This window comes from Rhincodon typus, chromosome 21 (genome assembly GCF_021869965.1).
Source record: "Rhincodon typus isolate 14 chromosome 21, sRhiTyp1.1, whole genome shotgun sequence".
Classification (NCBI taxonomy): Eukaryota; Metazoa; Chordata; class Chondrichthyes; order Orectolobiformes; family Rhincodontidae; genus Rhincodon; species Rhincodon typus.
The window spans coordinates 49,840,472-49,858,218 of NC_063352.1; the positions used below are offsets into that span (position 1 = coordinate 49,840,472).

Here is a 17,747-nt window from a genome sequence, read left to right on the forward strand (position 1 = left end):
TATTTTATAAATCCCATCAGCAACACAGTATTACACTGAACTCAAGCTCATTCTTCATACTTCCCTTCTCCAACTTCCAAGTAATGTACACCTAGTATATTTCACGTGAGTTTTGTTTTTATCTGTAGTGAAATTTAGACGTCGCTTTCATAGTGAAGAACTATATCTTGCTGCTGCAGGATGTGGCTCAGTTTACTTTTTGAAGCACAATTTGAGGGTGTGCCACTCTAATTCAGGACAAGTGTCAGTGTAATGGCAAATGTTTGTGCATAACTATTCAGTTTCAGCAAAGCTGAATCAGACTACAAGATAGAGACCTATTTAGAACTACAATGGTTGGTGGTAGCTGGGCAAAACGATGCCTCATCATAGAACTGAAGGGAAAGCTGTGGAAACCAAAGCAGAAAAAGATGTAAAACATGAGATTGTACAGCAGTGAAAACTAATGTTTGTACTTCAATAACTTGGACAATTTGTTTCATGAATTTCAATTCCAGATTTCACTTTGGTGGAGAACAAATCACTAAAAGTGTCAAATCTACAATAGAAATGCTTCTCTATGGTTAGCATGATTGAGACTGCAAACAAAAAACAAGTAACAGAACTGGGCATCAAATGGTTAAACATGGTTTAATTTTTGCAAGTTATAGGAACAATTCTTCCCAAAAAAAATTTTTAAATATCAGCATTCATGTTATTCATTCTAGCCAACACAGCAAGTGTTCCTAATTTGTTCTTTTCCCCTCAGAATTGAATCTACGAGATTCTGGAAAGCTAACAGCAGCACTACAGTCTCCAAGTATAGATTACTGTTTAGATTTAATATCGAGATGTTAGGAGAAAAGCCAAATCTTCTTGCAGCTGTAGGTAACATAATATTAATTCTCATTTTGAATACTTTGCACAATAACATACTAAACATGAACCTAGTTGAGGGGTTAGATATTTGGAATGTTTCATTCAGGTTTAAGTGGAATCTGTGACATGTTATTGCTCAGCTGTCGAGAACATTGAAGTAGAAAGTGATTTATTTTTCTGAAAGAACCTTCCAGAAGTTGGAGTTCTTATCTAAAATTTGAGCATTTTAATTTCAAATATCCTATTGGCACGCACTACATAAAATCATCTAAAGTCAAAGTTGGAATGTTTCATTCTGAATATGAATGACAGAACTGTCACACTGTGTTCTCTAAGCAGCTGATTAGATTGTTAAACAGCACCATAGTTAAACATCAGCAGAATCACTGAACGGTGGATTGTCACGATTCAGGCTTGTGGTTGCTCTTTTTCCCCCAAGACTGCAATAACTAAGGGGGAAAAAGTTTTAAAGGCGATAATTTATCCAGTAAAAGTAAATAATTCCATTCTTGTTATCATACAGTACTAGTGAAACTTTGTAATATTCCACACAACTGAGACTTTGAGGAAAATGCAGCAATTCTATAATCTGCAAGGGTACTTCATCCTCATGTGGTTAGATGCATTGATATGTTTCCAGCAATGTACAACTTTGAGCCAATTAAAATCAGATAAACTGATATATAAAAATGCCTGTGCGCACGAAAAGCACACGAAATTGCACCTTAAATACAACTATAACAAAATGGTAGCTAAACTACAGGTATTGTGTCTACTGCAATACAATTAAAAAAAAAATCAAAATAGAAAAAAAAAAGTACTGGAAGGATCTTATGTGCAACAGATTAAAATACTCATCAAGAAATACTGAAAACATGTACTCGCCAGGACTGAAAATTTTCTGATGTGATTTTTTCCAAAGATTTAGAAGCAGTTTCTATTCCAGAAGACATGCATTTTCAATGATAACAAAAACTGGATTAACCATGTTGGTTATTGATCATTGATCATTGATCAGTGACCTACATTTGCTGGCTTTCAGAGGTGATTTAGTGCATTTTCCCAATATTTTACACAAATTTCTGTGGCAATATATACTCTCTTCACAGGTATCACCCCCTTTATATTCAACTTAAAAGTGGTTAAAAGTAATGTTACAACCACATCAAACTTAAAAGACCACAGGCTTCACCATGAATTCTGTAATGTCTCTCCACATTTCTCTGTTTCTCAAAATCTTAGGGATGCCACAATACTTTGCGCTTTTGGCAAACACAAACGATTAGTATCATCACTGCCCCTGGATAATACGTTGGCATACCCTCTTGTGAACTCATCCAGATAAATACAAACATTGCCTTGTTCTGAATTATAGTTTATTGATCTACAGCAATTTGGTGCACTTTACAATTATTACAATGTGAAAACAACCTGACACATTTTATTGTGGTTTTGTTCATGGTGATAGACTGGTGCACCTACATATCCTGGCATCCCTGTTGCAATGTAGAAGTGAGAACACTTTAAATTGAAGCAAACTGGAATGATGTAAAATGTAATATTGGGACTGATAAGGTTGTGCAGCATCTACAAATCTGATGGTACACATCTCCCATGCAGTCTTACCATAATTTAGTTTGGCAAAATTATTCATTCTTAGTAACCACTAATCTACTTTTGCTGTACAACTGATAGAATAGTGCTGTTCTCATTAAGTTAGTATAACTGTATTAGTGGCATTGGACATGCAGAAGTTCCAGTTTTTTCCTTTTCTCCTCAAGTCTTAGTGGATGCTGTTGGTTTCAGGCCTGTTTGTGGCGAGGTATTTGGCTCTCATGCTGTTCGAGTACTAAGAGAAAATAGGAGAGTTCAAGTTAGCAGGATATTAAATACTGTGTAAATCTGATGCACATTATATCATCTTTATAAAAATTCCCTCAATTCTCTATTTCATGTTTGCAAATTAGAACAATTCAAAGAAATAAGGACCCAGCCTCTCTGAAGCATTATTCTGAACCTTGCCTTGACCCCCATGACAATGGCTGGCCATAACATCCACATTCACCTCATTAGATTTGCAGACAGCAATCTTCATAGATGATTGAAGATAACGACAGATGCAACCAGGAGACTGTCATATAATCAGTTAAAAGCTTTGTGAAGCGAAAACCCTCAGCCACATGTAGTTGTGTACTTAGTGTCACTGTACTCATTACAATGGGCAGTGAAAGGCAGTAATTGTACCAAGAGTGTGGTAAAAGTCTGCTTTAGAAAGGAAGTAGAACAAGTTGGTAATTAATTTTCTCATAAGCACAAAACAAGCACAGACTACCCTGAGTTACAGACAAAATAAAAAGATTCAACATGTAGAAGACATTGTTCCAAAACGTGTCATTCCATTAAACATAGAGAACCAAAAAAAAAGGATTACTCTAGTGATTCTCCACACTGAAAAGCTGTAAACTGACATTTGCTATGGTAATTATAACTCACCGAATGTAGTGTTTAAAAAATGATCAAAGAACTGTGGGAATAACAACTGGAAGTAAAGAACTTGACAGAGAAACTGTGGTTAAGGCAAAGTGCTTCAAATTATTACAGTGCAGTTTACTCCTAATTATTCAATACAACAAACTAAAAATTAAATAATTATGATGATACAGAACTGGAGGTTTCTCCAATGCAATTCAAGACCGAATAATTATACGTGGACGTTGTAAGTAGAACTTACCACTTATACCAATATAACTAGAAATGACACTGACTATAAACTGGTGAAATCAGTGTGAAAGAACTGATAAAAATAGACAAATGAATTCTGACTTAGATCAATGACCTTACTAACGAGTATTGACTTGTGTGTAATGAATTCAATGTCTTACAAAGGTTATCCGTTGTCACACCAGCATTACTAATTGTGTTACACTTGGGGTCACAAGATCCACTTAGCAAATTCCAGCAAATACTATACTCCCAAAACGAATCACTTGCAATGCCAACATTCCGGTATTAAGCAGGGAAAGAACTCAACTTCGTACAAGCTTAAAATGTGGCAGCATGACATTTCAAGGAGAAAATGCTCACAGTTATAATTTTCTTTGGTAATGCTCAGTGTTTTACACAGGAACAACTTGAGTGTCCTTTCTACAAAAGACTTGATTTGGTGGACAAACCAGTCAGAGATACTAAATGAAGACTTTGGTTCGGTTTTCAGAAAAGGTAGGAAGAAGAGCACAGAATGCAGATAGGAAGATTAAATAAAATCAGCATCACAAAACAATTTCCTTAATCCAACAGTCAGAATTCAGACAAGGTTATTTGGGTTTACAAATTTAACAAATTTCTCAGTACCAGGAGCCATTCACTATTACATTCTCATTGGGCTTTTCAACAAGCTTTCTTCCACAATAAAAAGGTTTCAAAGAGATTTATTTTAATTGAAACATATTTCAATAAGACAGATGTCACAATATACCTATATTTTGAAGATGAATTTCAACCTACCGGAACTGTTAGAAATTGAATTGAGACAAGGCAAAATGGCTGAAATTCTCAACATTCCAAATTGAAGGACAGAATAAAAAAATGATGCTGGGGAGTAGTGGGATGGAGTCAAGCCATCATAAATTATTACAATTGTAGGAAGACATTGACAAATTCAAAGTACCAGACATTTGACCATAGCTGTTATAGATAGATTAATATTGAAAATCAGTCTTGGAAATACATACTTGAATTAGCATTTCAAGAGTGGTTCCATGAGTTTCTGGAAATTAGTAAATGCAAAGCTGCGATCTCTACTTCACCTTCTCTTTTGTGAAGATTCTGACTCAGTTCCCAAAGGAACAATCACAGAGAGACAGCAACGGACAGCTGAAAACTATTAAATAATTACATGTGCTATTGTTGACTGCACTCAAGAACCAGTAAATCCAGCTTGACCTCCAGATTAAATCTTAAACTTCAAAGGTACACACAGGATTCAAAATTCCACCTTCTTTTACTGTCCTTTATGCGAGATACTAATTCCTCTCAACTTTGCAGTGCAACCACTCACTTGACATCACATCTTTCATTGCTAAGTGAAGGAAGTGGGCAAAAAATTGGCAAATAGTGTATAATGTGGGAAGATGTTCAGTTTGGAAGGGAGAACAAAAGAACAGTATTATTCGAACACAGAAAAAAATCTGCAGAAAGCTGCAACACAAAAGGGACTTAAAGGCACCTGTGCACGAAACACAAAGCAAGCACAGGAGGTGCAACAGGGAATCTGAAAGGCTCGTGGAATGATCCCTTACTTTAAGGTTGTTGGAGTAGAAGAGTAGGGAAGTCTTACTGCAGCTGTACAAGGTGCTGATGAGACCACATCTGCAATACTGCGAGCAGCTGTAATCCCCTTATTTAAGAAAATATATTATTTCATTGGAAACAGCTCAGAGAAAGTTCACTAGGATGATCCTTGGTACAGACAGACTATCTTATGAACAAAGGCTAAACAGATTGGGACTCTACTCATTGGAAATTAGAAGAATGAGGGCTGATCTCATTGAAACATAGAAATCTTAAGGACATGGTAAATGTTGACAGTATGTTTCCTCTCATGGGGGAGTCTTTGACCAGAATTAAGGGGTGTCGATTTAAGACGGAAATGAGGAGGAATATCTTCTCTCAAAAGTTGTGAATCTTTGATATTCCTTGCCACAGAGACCAAAGGAAAGTCTCAATTCTATTTCCTATGTTCTTATCATTTTTCTCAGGATGACCAGGTACTAAATTGCTTGGAGTCTGGGAGAATTCCCATAGATCAAGAATAGAATTGGAATGGGGAAAGTAAAGTGTTCCTTCAGTAGCTATTAGACAAATACAAAAGGTTCTCTTGGATCTTTAGTACTAATATTTGACATCAATACTTTCATTGAACAAGTTGGGATAAGATCTGAGAAGTTAAGACAGTGTCCTTATAAGAATTAAAAGGTGTAGTTTGACACATGGAGGTGGAATTCTGCCCAAAAACCAGGGAAACAGAAACAGACAAACATTACAACAGCAGAGATTAGAACTGAAATTCCAATACACAGAAAGGAAAGAGGTAGCTAAGAATGTCGAAAAGAGTACAGACGTCTAGGAAAGGGTAAGTGAAATGGAGTTTAAATTGAAGCAGCTCAAGCTGAAGGGGAGAATCCCAATATGCCCACTGAAGGAGGCATTGTTGAGGGAACATCAGATTTAAGGGCCGAAGTATTGAAGTTCGCCCATTTAATCCGCAAGTCTGAAGAGGAGATGAATGTCTTCTTTACCTCTTTCAAACAACAGTCAGCATAGTAGTTAAAGTAGCCAGTCCAACAGAATAAGCTAAAAGGAAAAACTCTCAAAATTTACTTTTTCCCTCCTGAGGCAACTTTAACCAGCCATGAGGCAACAAAAGGGTGTACCAGCCAGTTACAAAGCTGTACTGATAGGAAGTCCAGACATTCAGGAAACAGCCTGACTGACTATACCTGGAACTTGGATGCCATCAAGCTTATGGTCTACAAGGCAGCAGTGATACCCACCTTTCTGTGCAAAGAAGGGACCTTGAATCACTTGAGAAGTATCACCAACGATACCTCTGCAAAATACTGCAAATCCATTGGCAGGATACTCACTCCAATATCAATGTCCTCTCTCAGGCCAACATTCACAGCATCAGGGCTCTGGTTATGGACAATCAGTTGCACACGGTCCACAAGCCTGACACAAGATTCCACAAGCTCTCTCCCTTCATTAACGCTTAATTAAAGCAAGCAGTTGACAGGAGGTCAGAGAAAACTCTTCAAGGATGTCAAATGCCTCCCTGAAAAGAAATATATCCCAACCAACTCATAGGAATCTATACCCCAAGATGAACCAAACTGGGGAAGCAGCATTCACAATAAAATGCCACACATTATAAGCATCTCTAACAGGTTCAAAGTGAAGGCTAAGTGCAAACAGCAGAAGGAGTGTGTGAAAACCTGAGCATCCCATTCACCCACTTCAGCAGCCACCACATGCCCCACACCTGTGGCAGGGTTTGCAGACCCAGCATCCAGGCTGCTTAGTCACCTTCGGACCCACACTCCAGAGTGAAAGCCTTTGGCTCAAGGGGCTGCTTAAGAAGGAAACAAGGAATTTGAATATCTTAAGCAGCTTATTTTTGAGCAGTGGGCATTCAATTTATGAAAATCTTAGAAGTAATTCTTCTCATGGAATTCAAAGACTCCATACCATTACAAATCTCTATCAATATAGTAAAGAAAGTAATGGGGCCCGACAGACAGCCATTCTGCATGCTGACTGAGTTAATGCAAATGCCCTTAAACCCCCTTTAAAATCCCCAAACACAGTCATGCATGAATAAGACAAACAATTGACACAAATATGATGGGTGGAATAATACCGACATAAACTCTATAGATCAAAATCCAGACATGAGGATAAGTTACTTCTCACAGCTCTTTGGATTTCTTTTGTGATGGTGCCATGATGTTGTCTGCAGAGTGATGGTTAATCTTCAAGTCAGTAGCTGATTGATGGACCTGTGTCTTTTCTTGCATGATAAGTTTCTTTTTAACTGTCTTCAAGCTTTGTATTTTTTTGCAGAGAGAGAGAAATGGGAAGAGATATTGCTTGTTTGCAGGCTTCTGGATGTCTCAGAGTGCACTGAACTCAGGTCCATAGAAAACTACAGCTGGGCCAATTCAATGGCTGTCATTTAGCAGCTTGGGCCAGATTTTCTAATTTTGCACAGATTGACACTCTATTAAAGAAGAGCTCTGCATTTCCAAGACAAGATTCTGCTCAGGTCTCCCTCAGACATCAGATGGGTAGGAGCCATACCATTCTGACAGTTCTTTTGTAGTATAAAACTGTTAGAAGAAGGCAAACCACATCTCTTTTTCATAGCAGTCAGCTGCCATATTTTGAAACAAAGATCTTGACAGCCAATTTGACAGCTGCTGTCAAACATTAAGTCTATAATGCAAGTGTGATGTTAGGGTCCTGAGAGGGCGCAAGTCAGAATAAGGAACCAGGAGGGCAGGGTGGGGAGCGAGAGATTGGATCATGCCAGAACCGTGGAGGGGTGCAAGTCAGTTTCTGGGATCTCATATTGGTGTAGAGGCCTGGGTGGTACAAAGTATGGGGTGTTGAAAAGATTATGTATTTCATACTTTTGACTGTTCCTCAGGAACTAACTGTTGATCAGAGTTTAGGACAAGTACAATTACAACATTTAAAAGACATTTGGATAAGTACATGAATAGGAAAGATCTGGAGGGATATGAGCCAGGAGCAGGCAGGTGGGACTAGTTTATTTTGGGATTATAGTTGGACCGAAGAGTCTGTTTCCGTACTGTATGACTCTATCACCTGCATGCTCCTGTGAGAAGTTGATCAGAGCTCCGGACAAGTATGTTCCTGTGAGGATGAAAGGTAAAGATGGAAAGTTCCAGGAACACTGAATAACAAGAGATATTGAAAGTTAGTCAAAAAGGAGAAGGAAGCGTATGTAAGGTTTAGAAAACTGAAATCAGAATAGTGCTTGATGAATATAAAGGAACCAGCAAAAGAACTTCAACAAGGATCAGGAGGGCTAAAAGGGGCCACGAAATGTCTTGGGCAAGTAAGATTAAGAAGAATCCCAAGGCATTTTATATGTATATTAGGAGCAAGAGGGTAGTGATGGAAAGGGTAAATCCACTCAAGAAAATGAAAGAGGGAATTTATGCATGGTACTGAATGTAGTGGGTGAGGTCCTTAATGAGTACTTCGCATTGGATTTCACCAAGGAGAAGGACATGGATGATGGTAAGATCAGGGAGGAGTATGTTGATATTCTAGGGCATGTTGATACTAAGGGGAAGAGTGTGTTGGGTGTCTTGAAAAACATTAAGTTAGTTAAGTCCTCAGGATCTGATGGGATCTATTCCAGGATACTGAAGGAGGCAAGGGAGGAAATTGCTGGGGCCTTGACAGAGATCTCTGTACCCCCTTCACTCACAGATGAGGTCCCAGACGACTGGAGAATAGCCAATGTTTTCCTCTCTTTAAGAAGGGCAACAGGAATAATCTGAAAATTATAGGCTGGTGAGCCTTACATCGGTGATAGGAAAATTACTAGATAAGATTCTTAGGGATAGGATTTACTCACATTTACTCCTGGTCTTCCTGGAGGTGATTGGGAGGGCAGCTGTTTAATGATTCAATCGAAAGGCAATGTGAAAAAGGAATAGTACAGTTATTGTTTTGAAAGTAGTTGTGAGTCATAGGGTGATATAACATAGGAATCCATTTGGCACTGTTTGCGCTAGCTCTTGGAAAAAGTTATTCAACTAGACCCATTCTCCTGTCCATTCCCCATTATCCAGAAGTTCCCGTTTGTAAGTTACCACTGAATCGGTTTTCACCATCGTTTCAGGCACTGCATTCCAGATCATTCAAAACCTTCGTCTGAGTTGAGAAGAATGAGAGAATATCTAATTGAGATATACAATATGCTGAAGGGGATTGACAATATAAATATCAAGTGGACGCTCCATAAGGGGAGACAATCTAGAATAAGAGGTCATAGTTTTAGGCTATAGCTTGGCAGATTTAAAACAGAGGGGAGGAGGAATTACATCTCTCAAAGGGTTGTCAATCTGTAGAATCCACCACATCAGAGTGTAGTGGACACTGGTATGCTGAATAAACTTAAGGTGATAGACATATTTTAAATTAGTATGGGTTAAAGGGCTAAGCGGAGCTCGAGAAAAAGAGCAGTTGAGACTGGAGGCAAATCAGTAATGACCTTGTTGATTAGCAGGCAGGCTTGAGGGGCTGAATGGCTTACTCCTGGTCAGATTTCTTTTATCATATTCCCCAGGGATCAGTATGAACACCCATGCTTCTCTGAACATACACTAATGATCTAGATCTTGGTGGGCAGGGGACAATTTCCAAGTTTGTAGATGATAATGAAATGGACAATGTAGAACTTCAAAAGATAGTGGAGTTGATGGATAGCTGGCAAATGTCATCTAATACAGAAAAGTAACAGACGATGCCTTGTGTTTGGAAGAACATGGATAGACAACATAGAATAAGGGGTTCAATTCTAAGGGGGGTGCACAGGCAGACTGACCTGGGTGTATATGTGCACAGATCACTGAAGATGGCAGGGCAGGTGAAGACAGCACTTAGTAAAACATTCAGTATCCTCAGCTTTATTAATAAGGGCACAGAGCACAAGAGGAAGGAGGTGAGGTTAACTTAACTTGGTGGACCTCAATTGGAGCACTTTGTACACTTCACGGTGCCACACTTATAGGAAGGCTGTGAATGATCAAGAGCATGCAGAACAGATTTACACAAATGGTTCCAAGGACAAGAATGTTCAGGAATGAACATAGATTGGAGAAGCTGTTCTCCTTGGAAAAAAAGTGGTTACAGGAGATCTGAAAGAAGTTTTCAAGAATGGATAGAGCAGATACAGAGAAATATTGTCGTTTATAAAAGAATCAAGAACATGAGGGCACAGATTTGCAAAAGAAGTAAATGTCATGTGAGAAAGAACTTTTTCATACAAGTATCCTTCAGATCTGGAATATACTGCCTAAAAGTGTGGTGGAAGCAGGTTTCATTGAGGGATTCAAGAAGGCATGGAATGATTATTTAAGTAGAAACAATATGCAAGGGCATGTGGTAAAGGGAGGAGAATGGCAGGGAGTCATGATGCCTATTTGGTGAGCCGGTACAATGACAATAGATCTCCTTCTGCGCCGTAACACTGGAGTTGAATGAGCTATTCAACAAATCTCAAGCAAGATTCCACTTCATGCTTTTTTTTTCTGCACTGCACTGTGGCTAATGCATCTTAACTTCCTTCAGTGATAATTTCTGTTGCTATTTTCTGCAGCCTCGACCAAAGCATATATCCTAATCCAAAACTTTCAAGTGGAGTCTGTCCATCATCCCAGCATAATCTTCAGACTTGCACTCAATAAAGTGGCTACGGATCAGATTTTTATTTTAATATATGTTCAAGTTGCTTCATTATTCAATATAATTAATATATTTTAAATCCTTTTCAAACTTCCCAATGTTAAAAGGAAAATAAAATCAGCAATAAAATCCTTCTCTTAATTATTTGACTACGTAATAAAAAATGCTATATCTCAATGACTTTTTAGGCTGATTAAGCAAGTAAGTATTGTAAACTAAGTGCAACAGAAGTAGTGATATTTATTAATTGCTACATTTTGTGCATTTCCCTTACACGTTAAGCAGAAGGCAACAGGAACATATTCCAGTGGGCACTATAATTTAGTTGATGTATAAACCATACCCACATTTTGTTTAGCATAGAAGATTTTGCATCAATACAATTTATATAAAGGCGTGAATTTTAGTCTTAAAGATGACAAAGCAAATCTCAATTTCCATTTGGAACACCATTCGGGGGAAGACGAGGGATTAGTGGTATTATTGCTGGTCTGTTAATCCAGAGACCCAGGTAATGTTCTGCGGACCAGGTTCAAATCCTGCCATGTAGAAGTTGAATGCAACAAAAAAAATCTGGAATTAAGAGTCTAATAATGACCAGTCTATTGTTGATTGTCAGAAAAACACATTACTAATGTTTTTTCAAAGAACAAAGAACAAGCAAATTACAGTACAGGAACAGGCCCTTTGGCCTTCCAAGCCTGCAATGACATGCTGCCCATCACAACTAAAACCCCCTACACTTCCGGGGACCGTATCCCTCTATTCCTATCCTATTCATATATTTATTTGTCAAGATGCCCTTTAAAAGTCACTATCTGCCCCGGCAGCGAGTTCCAGGCACCCACCACCCTCTGTGTAAAAAAATTTGCCTCGTACATCACCTTTAAGCCTTGCCCCTCGCACCTTAAACCCGGATCATTCCAGACATGCCCCTCGCACCCTAAACCCAGATCATTCCAAGCTTTCAGCAAGGAAACTGCCATCCTTACCTGGTCTGGCCTACGTGTGACTCCAGACCACAGCAATTTATCTCTTAACTATTGCCCTCTGGGCAATAAATGCTGGCCTAGCCAGCGACACCCTCATCCCTTGAATGAATTAAAAACATGTGCAGTACAGGATTTATTCTGGGAAACCAGAACCACTGTTAGTGAAGAAACAACACCTAAAAATTTGAAGTTCCTTTGAAATAATAGCGATACCATTATGTTTCCACTGTCAAAATTTTGCATTTTCACAAATCACAATTAGAAAAACATGGAAACAAAACATTTTATAGCATTTTCTGAGCAAGCTAAAAAAAATTATAAAATTAAAATAATTCTGGTGCAACAAAAGGTTATCACAGTGCTCAAGTGTTCAAGCTATGCTTCAGTGGCCACCTACATTCTCTGCATTCCTTGGTGTGCATACAAGCATATAACAGGGATGTCACATAATTGGTACCATAAATTAATGATCTTTTAAAAATTTCTTTGAAATAAATAACACACTCATCATGTAATCTTACCTTTACCGAAAGGAGTTAGAGGGGTTCTTTAAAAAAAAACCCAAAATGTTACAAGACAGATGTTCAGAGGTTAAATATATTTCTGATATTGATCCAACTGGTAAGTTAAAAACTTTGGTAAAGATATTGAAATAATGTGTACAAGGATAGTACAAAGTCAACAGTATTTGCACTAATCCATTTGATCTGATGAAAAAAGAAGCAAATTTTAACAGAATGTTATGGTCTTCCTGTGGATGCTAACCATGAATTTTCAAAATGGCAAGGATATGTTTTCCATACCAATGCATCATATCAAAATCTCTACTGTGACATCCCTACTAATGAATGGGATCTGGAGCCTTGCTCCATTGCTTATCCATGCTATTCAGCAAGGTGTCATTTTGACAGCTAAAAGCAACAGTGACATAAGATATAAAATGCATTGTAATGTTTATTCTTCTGCGCTATTTAGCGAAACATATATTTGAAAGAGAATCAGAAGCTATATGGAATGGAGCAACAAAGCAATGCTCCAGTGTCCACTTAAAATGGTGTGCTGGCTGAAAGGTGCTACTTTTGAGAATCAGAAGTGGGGGAAGAGTTGCTCATTCAAAATAATATTTAGCAAGGTTGAATACTTAAAAAAAACTTAAAGCAGTAGGGAATGGGATAAAAAGCCATATTTCAGTACCTGTTCTGGTTTGCTGCCTTCTTTACCAGTAAGAGTTCGTTCTCACACTGTTGCGGTTCTTTGGCTGCCAGCTCAGATGGCTACCATTGTCCAGAGCAGCCAAATACAGCTGTAGCATTGCAAGAGAGAGAAATACAGGGGAGCCTCAAAAGAGAAATCCAGTGCAAGCAAGTGTAAAGGGGAGAATAAATCCACAAAACACCCAGGAACATTCCCAGGAGAGGAGGGGGGAAATCAGGAACAACTGGGAGCACCACAACTTATAAAAACTTTTTCATGTTATGAATATCTCAATCAACATAATAGCATGAAAAACTCAGCAAACCAAGCCCACTCCTGTTTCTCTTAACTTAATGTAATACTCCACATTAATTCTGAAACAAGCAAACTTTAACCTTTGAGAACTGTAGAATTATGCACCACAGCCCTAAACAGATCACAGCCAGAATTTTTTTAATTTAGAGAAATTGTGATTAAGACTCTAAAATGTTTTGTTTTTCATGAAAGTGATTTTTGTAAAATGGCACAAAATATGCTTTGTTTCTGAAAGTAGTTATTTAGACCACAAAAGATTGATATTCAAAAGAATCCTTAGTTTAAAAAATCTCAGGCTTATCCTGCATTAGACCACCAATAAAGGCAATTGATACAACAATGAAAGTACAATTTTTAAAAAGCAAAGAAGTGAAAAACTCAAACTGACACACATGCTTACTGGAGACAGTCATTAGTTTAGTTTTCAAAACTAAACATCTGGCACATTCAGTGACTAAATTTATATTTCAATTGGGATCCATGTGCATATGTAAAACTTTGCTTGGATTATGAGGCCATTTAACCCTCAATCTTGTTTTGCCAGTTAATAAGAACACTGCTGATCTCTACCTCAATTCCATTTATCTACCATATGACTTGAGACTCAAGAAATAACTATCACTGTAGATTTTAAAATTTCAATTTGTTCAGCATTTTCAGTCTTTTGGGGAGAGTATATTGTAGATTTAAACTATCCTGTCTGCGTTTCCTAATTTCACTCAAAAATGGCTTGACAGAAGGCACAGAGAGGGAATAAAGAGGACATTTTCAGGATTGCAGTCAGTGACTAGTGGAGTTATACAGGGGTCAGTGTTGGGACCACAGTTATTCACATTATACATTAATGATCTGATGAAGGGACTGAGGACAATGTTGCTAAATTTGCAGATGACACAAACATAGGTGGAGGGCTGGGTGATGTTGTGGAAGCGAGGAGGCTGTAGAAGGACTTCGACAGGCTAGGAGAGTGGCAAAGAAGTGGCAGATAGAATACAATGAGAAAGTGTGAGATTATGCACTTTGGAAGGAAGAAGAGGCATAGACTATTTTCAAAACAGGGAAAGGCTTTGGAAATCTAAAGCATAAAGGGGCTTCAGAATCCTAGCTCAGGATTCTCTTAAGGTTAACATGCAGGTTCAATTGGCAGTTAGGAAGGCAAATACACTGTTAGTATTCATTTAAAGAGGACTAGAATAGAAAAACAGAAATGTACTGCTGAGGCTGTGTAAGACTTTGGTCATTTGGAATATTGCGAGCAATTCTGGGCTCCATATCGAAGGATGGAAATGCTGACCTTGGTGCGGGTCCACAGGAATGATCCCAGGGATGAACGGCTTGTCATATGAAGAGGGGTTGAGGACTCTTGGTCTGTACTCAATGGAGTTTAGAAGGATGTGGGCGATAGGCAGTGGTTGATGTCTCATTACAGCTTACAGAACACTGAGAGGACTAGATACAGTGGATGTGGAGAAGATGTTTCCACTAGTAGGAGAGACTAGGACCAAAAGAGACAACCTCAGAGTGAAGGAACAACTCCTCAAAACTGAGATGAGGAGGAATTTTTTCAGCCAGAGGGTGGTGAATCTGTAGAACTCATTGCAGCTGACAGCTGTGGGGGCCAAGTCATTGAATGTATTTAAGACAGTGATAGGTAGGTTCTTGATTAGGGATCAAGGGTTAAGGGAAGAAGGCAGGAGAATGGAGTTGAGAAACAGATCAGCCATGATCAAATGGTGAAGCTGACTCGATGAGCCAAATGACCTAATTCTGCTCCTATATTCACAGGAGTTTAGAAGAATAAGGATCTCATATAAGCCTATAAAATTCTGACAGGTTTATACAGGACATATGCAGGTAGGATCTTCAAGATGACTGGTGTCTCCGGACCAGGAGTCACAGCATGAGGAACATAAGGTAAGCCATTTAAGACTGAGACAAGAATAATTTTTTTCTCACTCAGAGTGGTGAGCTTGTGGAATCCCTTGTCACAGAAAGCAGTTGAGGCCAATATTTTCAAAAAGGAGTCAGATACTGTTCAATGGCTAAAGGAATCAAAGGGTATGTGGAGAAAGCAGGAACAGAACACAGAGTTGGATAATCAGTCATGATCATACCGAAATGCGGTTAAGATTCAAAGGCCTGAATGGCCTATACCCGCGCCTACTCTTCGAAGTTTCTTTCTAGAAATCCACACAGCCTTGTCCCTAGCTAGTGTGCTGATGATTATCTTCACAAAAGAAATCGATTTAATTAAGCAGACACCATCTGCCCTTCAAAAATCCAAGCTGATACTCTGATTTATTTATTCATACCCAAGTTCTCAATCACTCTCACGTTGGTAAGACTAATTCCAGTAATGTCTCAACTACTGACATGCTTTCCATCTTAAATAATATGATGGTTACAATTTTCCAATCTAGTACTATTAACAAAACTAGAGATATCTTGATAATTGTAATAGAGCTGTAATTTCCTTATCAATAGTATCTTGGGGTGGAAACCATCACAACCTGGAGAATTGTTTGCCTTGAGTCCTAATATTACACCACTCCCATGTTAAAAGTTTATACTAAATTCACCAAATTCCTTCCTTTTTAGGTGTTTTATTCCACCGGTAATTTGTTTTCCTCTCCCACTATAAAAGCGGAAACAAACTATTCATTTAACATGCCTGCCGTTAATTATAATCTCAATTATTTTCTCCACTACCGCACTCTCTCTCAGTGCTTTCAGCTTTATCAAAAAAAATCAGGTTAGCTTTGCTTTCTTTTGTAAGTTGCTTTTAATATTCATATTTTTACACCTCATGATATTGTGAGTGTCTGTTTGGCGTCCCTTTTCTAATTCATGAATTCCCTTGCATTTGTGGGAGACTTTCTCCTAGAGTGATATTGTCTTTAATACTCAGTTGTTGACCATTTTTTCAATAATGTTTCACAAGTAGACATGTTGCCTTTCAGGTATACCTACTAGCCTTTCATATGCATGCTTCCTAATATCTGAATTTAGGTTTACGAACTAACAGCTTAAGCCCAGGTAATGTCTCATCCCTTCTGCCTCACTGAAATTTAAAATCCTGGTTTGTGACTTTCATTTCTTCTCAAGCCCAATGTCAAGTTCAGTCATATAATGATCATGATTTCCAAGATGAATCTTCACTGTCAGATTATTGCCTACTTCTGATTTACAATAGGACAACTTCATAGTGTGGAAAGCAAACTCCAGTTAATCGCTTAGATAAACTAAACTAAATAACAATTTGCAGTCTTAGCAAATGAACTCACTCTAAAAATATACTTGAACCATGTGTTACTATAAAAAAGTAGCTGAATCTGATTGTTGGCTGTTTTGAGATCAATTCTAATTAATATAGGAAAGGTTCTAAAGCCATGTCAAGACATTTGGGTAGTCTTTATTTGCCAGATATTCCCAAGAGTTGCAAGAGCTTATGTCTAATATATACACAGGGCAGCACAGCAGCACAGTGGTTAGCACTGCTCCCTCACACCTGGGTTTGATTCTAGCCGTGAGTGACTGTGTGGAGTTTGCATGTTCTCCCAGTGTCTGCATGGGTTTCCTGCTGGTCCTCTGTGGTATCCTTCCACTGTCCAAAGGTTAGGTGGATTGGCCATGCTAAAAAAAAAATGCCCCATAGTGTCCAGGGACATGCAGGTTAGGTGGGTGAAGCAATGGTAAAAACCCCACAAGGAGGTGGGGTGCTCACTGGAATATTGGTGCAGACTTGATGGGTCAAATGCTCTCTTTCTGCATAAAAAGATCATGAAATCCCTCTTTCTAAGGATTCTACATAAAGACCATAAACCTTTGCAAAAACAGTACAGAAATTGGAAGGGGAGTTATTAAAAACTCTCAGCCAAACAGAAAGAAATAAAATTTAAATAGAAAATAGTGTCAAAATACATTCTAAATTAGGATATCCTAATACTTCTTTCCAATCAATGGTGTGTTGTCAATTCAAACTTTTGTTGTTTTTTTCACTTCAAAAAGGTTGCATCATATCCTTTTAAATGCAAAAACTGAATTAGATAAATGTTGATCCCCATATTGTTAAATTTAACAATACGCTATCCTGATAATCTTCATACAGCAATTCATCAATATAGAAATTACTGTAAATAATACATACCATTATTTATTGTTTTATTAATTATTAATACAAATAAATACACAAGTGGATTTTGAAAGCAAAGAGATAGTAACTTTTGACTGCCATCATCTGTGCAGCATTTCTCACTCTTTCCTTTGACATTTCAATCCTTTAAGACCTTTATCTATTCTGCACCTTTAAAATATCCTGATCAATAATTAAAATCCTATCAAGCAATGCACACTGATTTAAATTTGGACATTTTGCTGGAATTTTAA

General features: G+C 38.0%; 1 protein-coding gene across 5 annotated transcripts in view; it reads right to left on the reverse strand.

The window, feature by feature from the left end:
• Positions 1 to 2,217: 2,217 nt before the first annotated feature.
• The window catches only part of ttyh3a (tweety family member 3a), a 237,293-nt gene continuing 221,763 nt past the window's right edge, over positions 2,218 to 17,747 (reverse strand). For 3 of the 5 annotated variants that reach the window (XM_048609585.1, XM_048609584.1, XM_048609586.1), the window contains one exon: positions 2,218 to 2,707. In XM_048609585.1, the coding sequence (XP_048465542.1) occupies positions 2,642 to 2,707 (66 nt within the window). In that variant the 3' untranslated portion in view covers positions 2,218 to 2,641. Of the gene's footprint in view, positions 2,708 to 13,046; positions 13,156 to 17,747 lie in introns of all 5 variants that reach the window. The other 2 variants (XM_048609583.1, XM_048609582.1) reach the window with 1 other exon arrangement.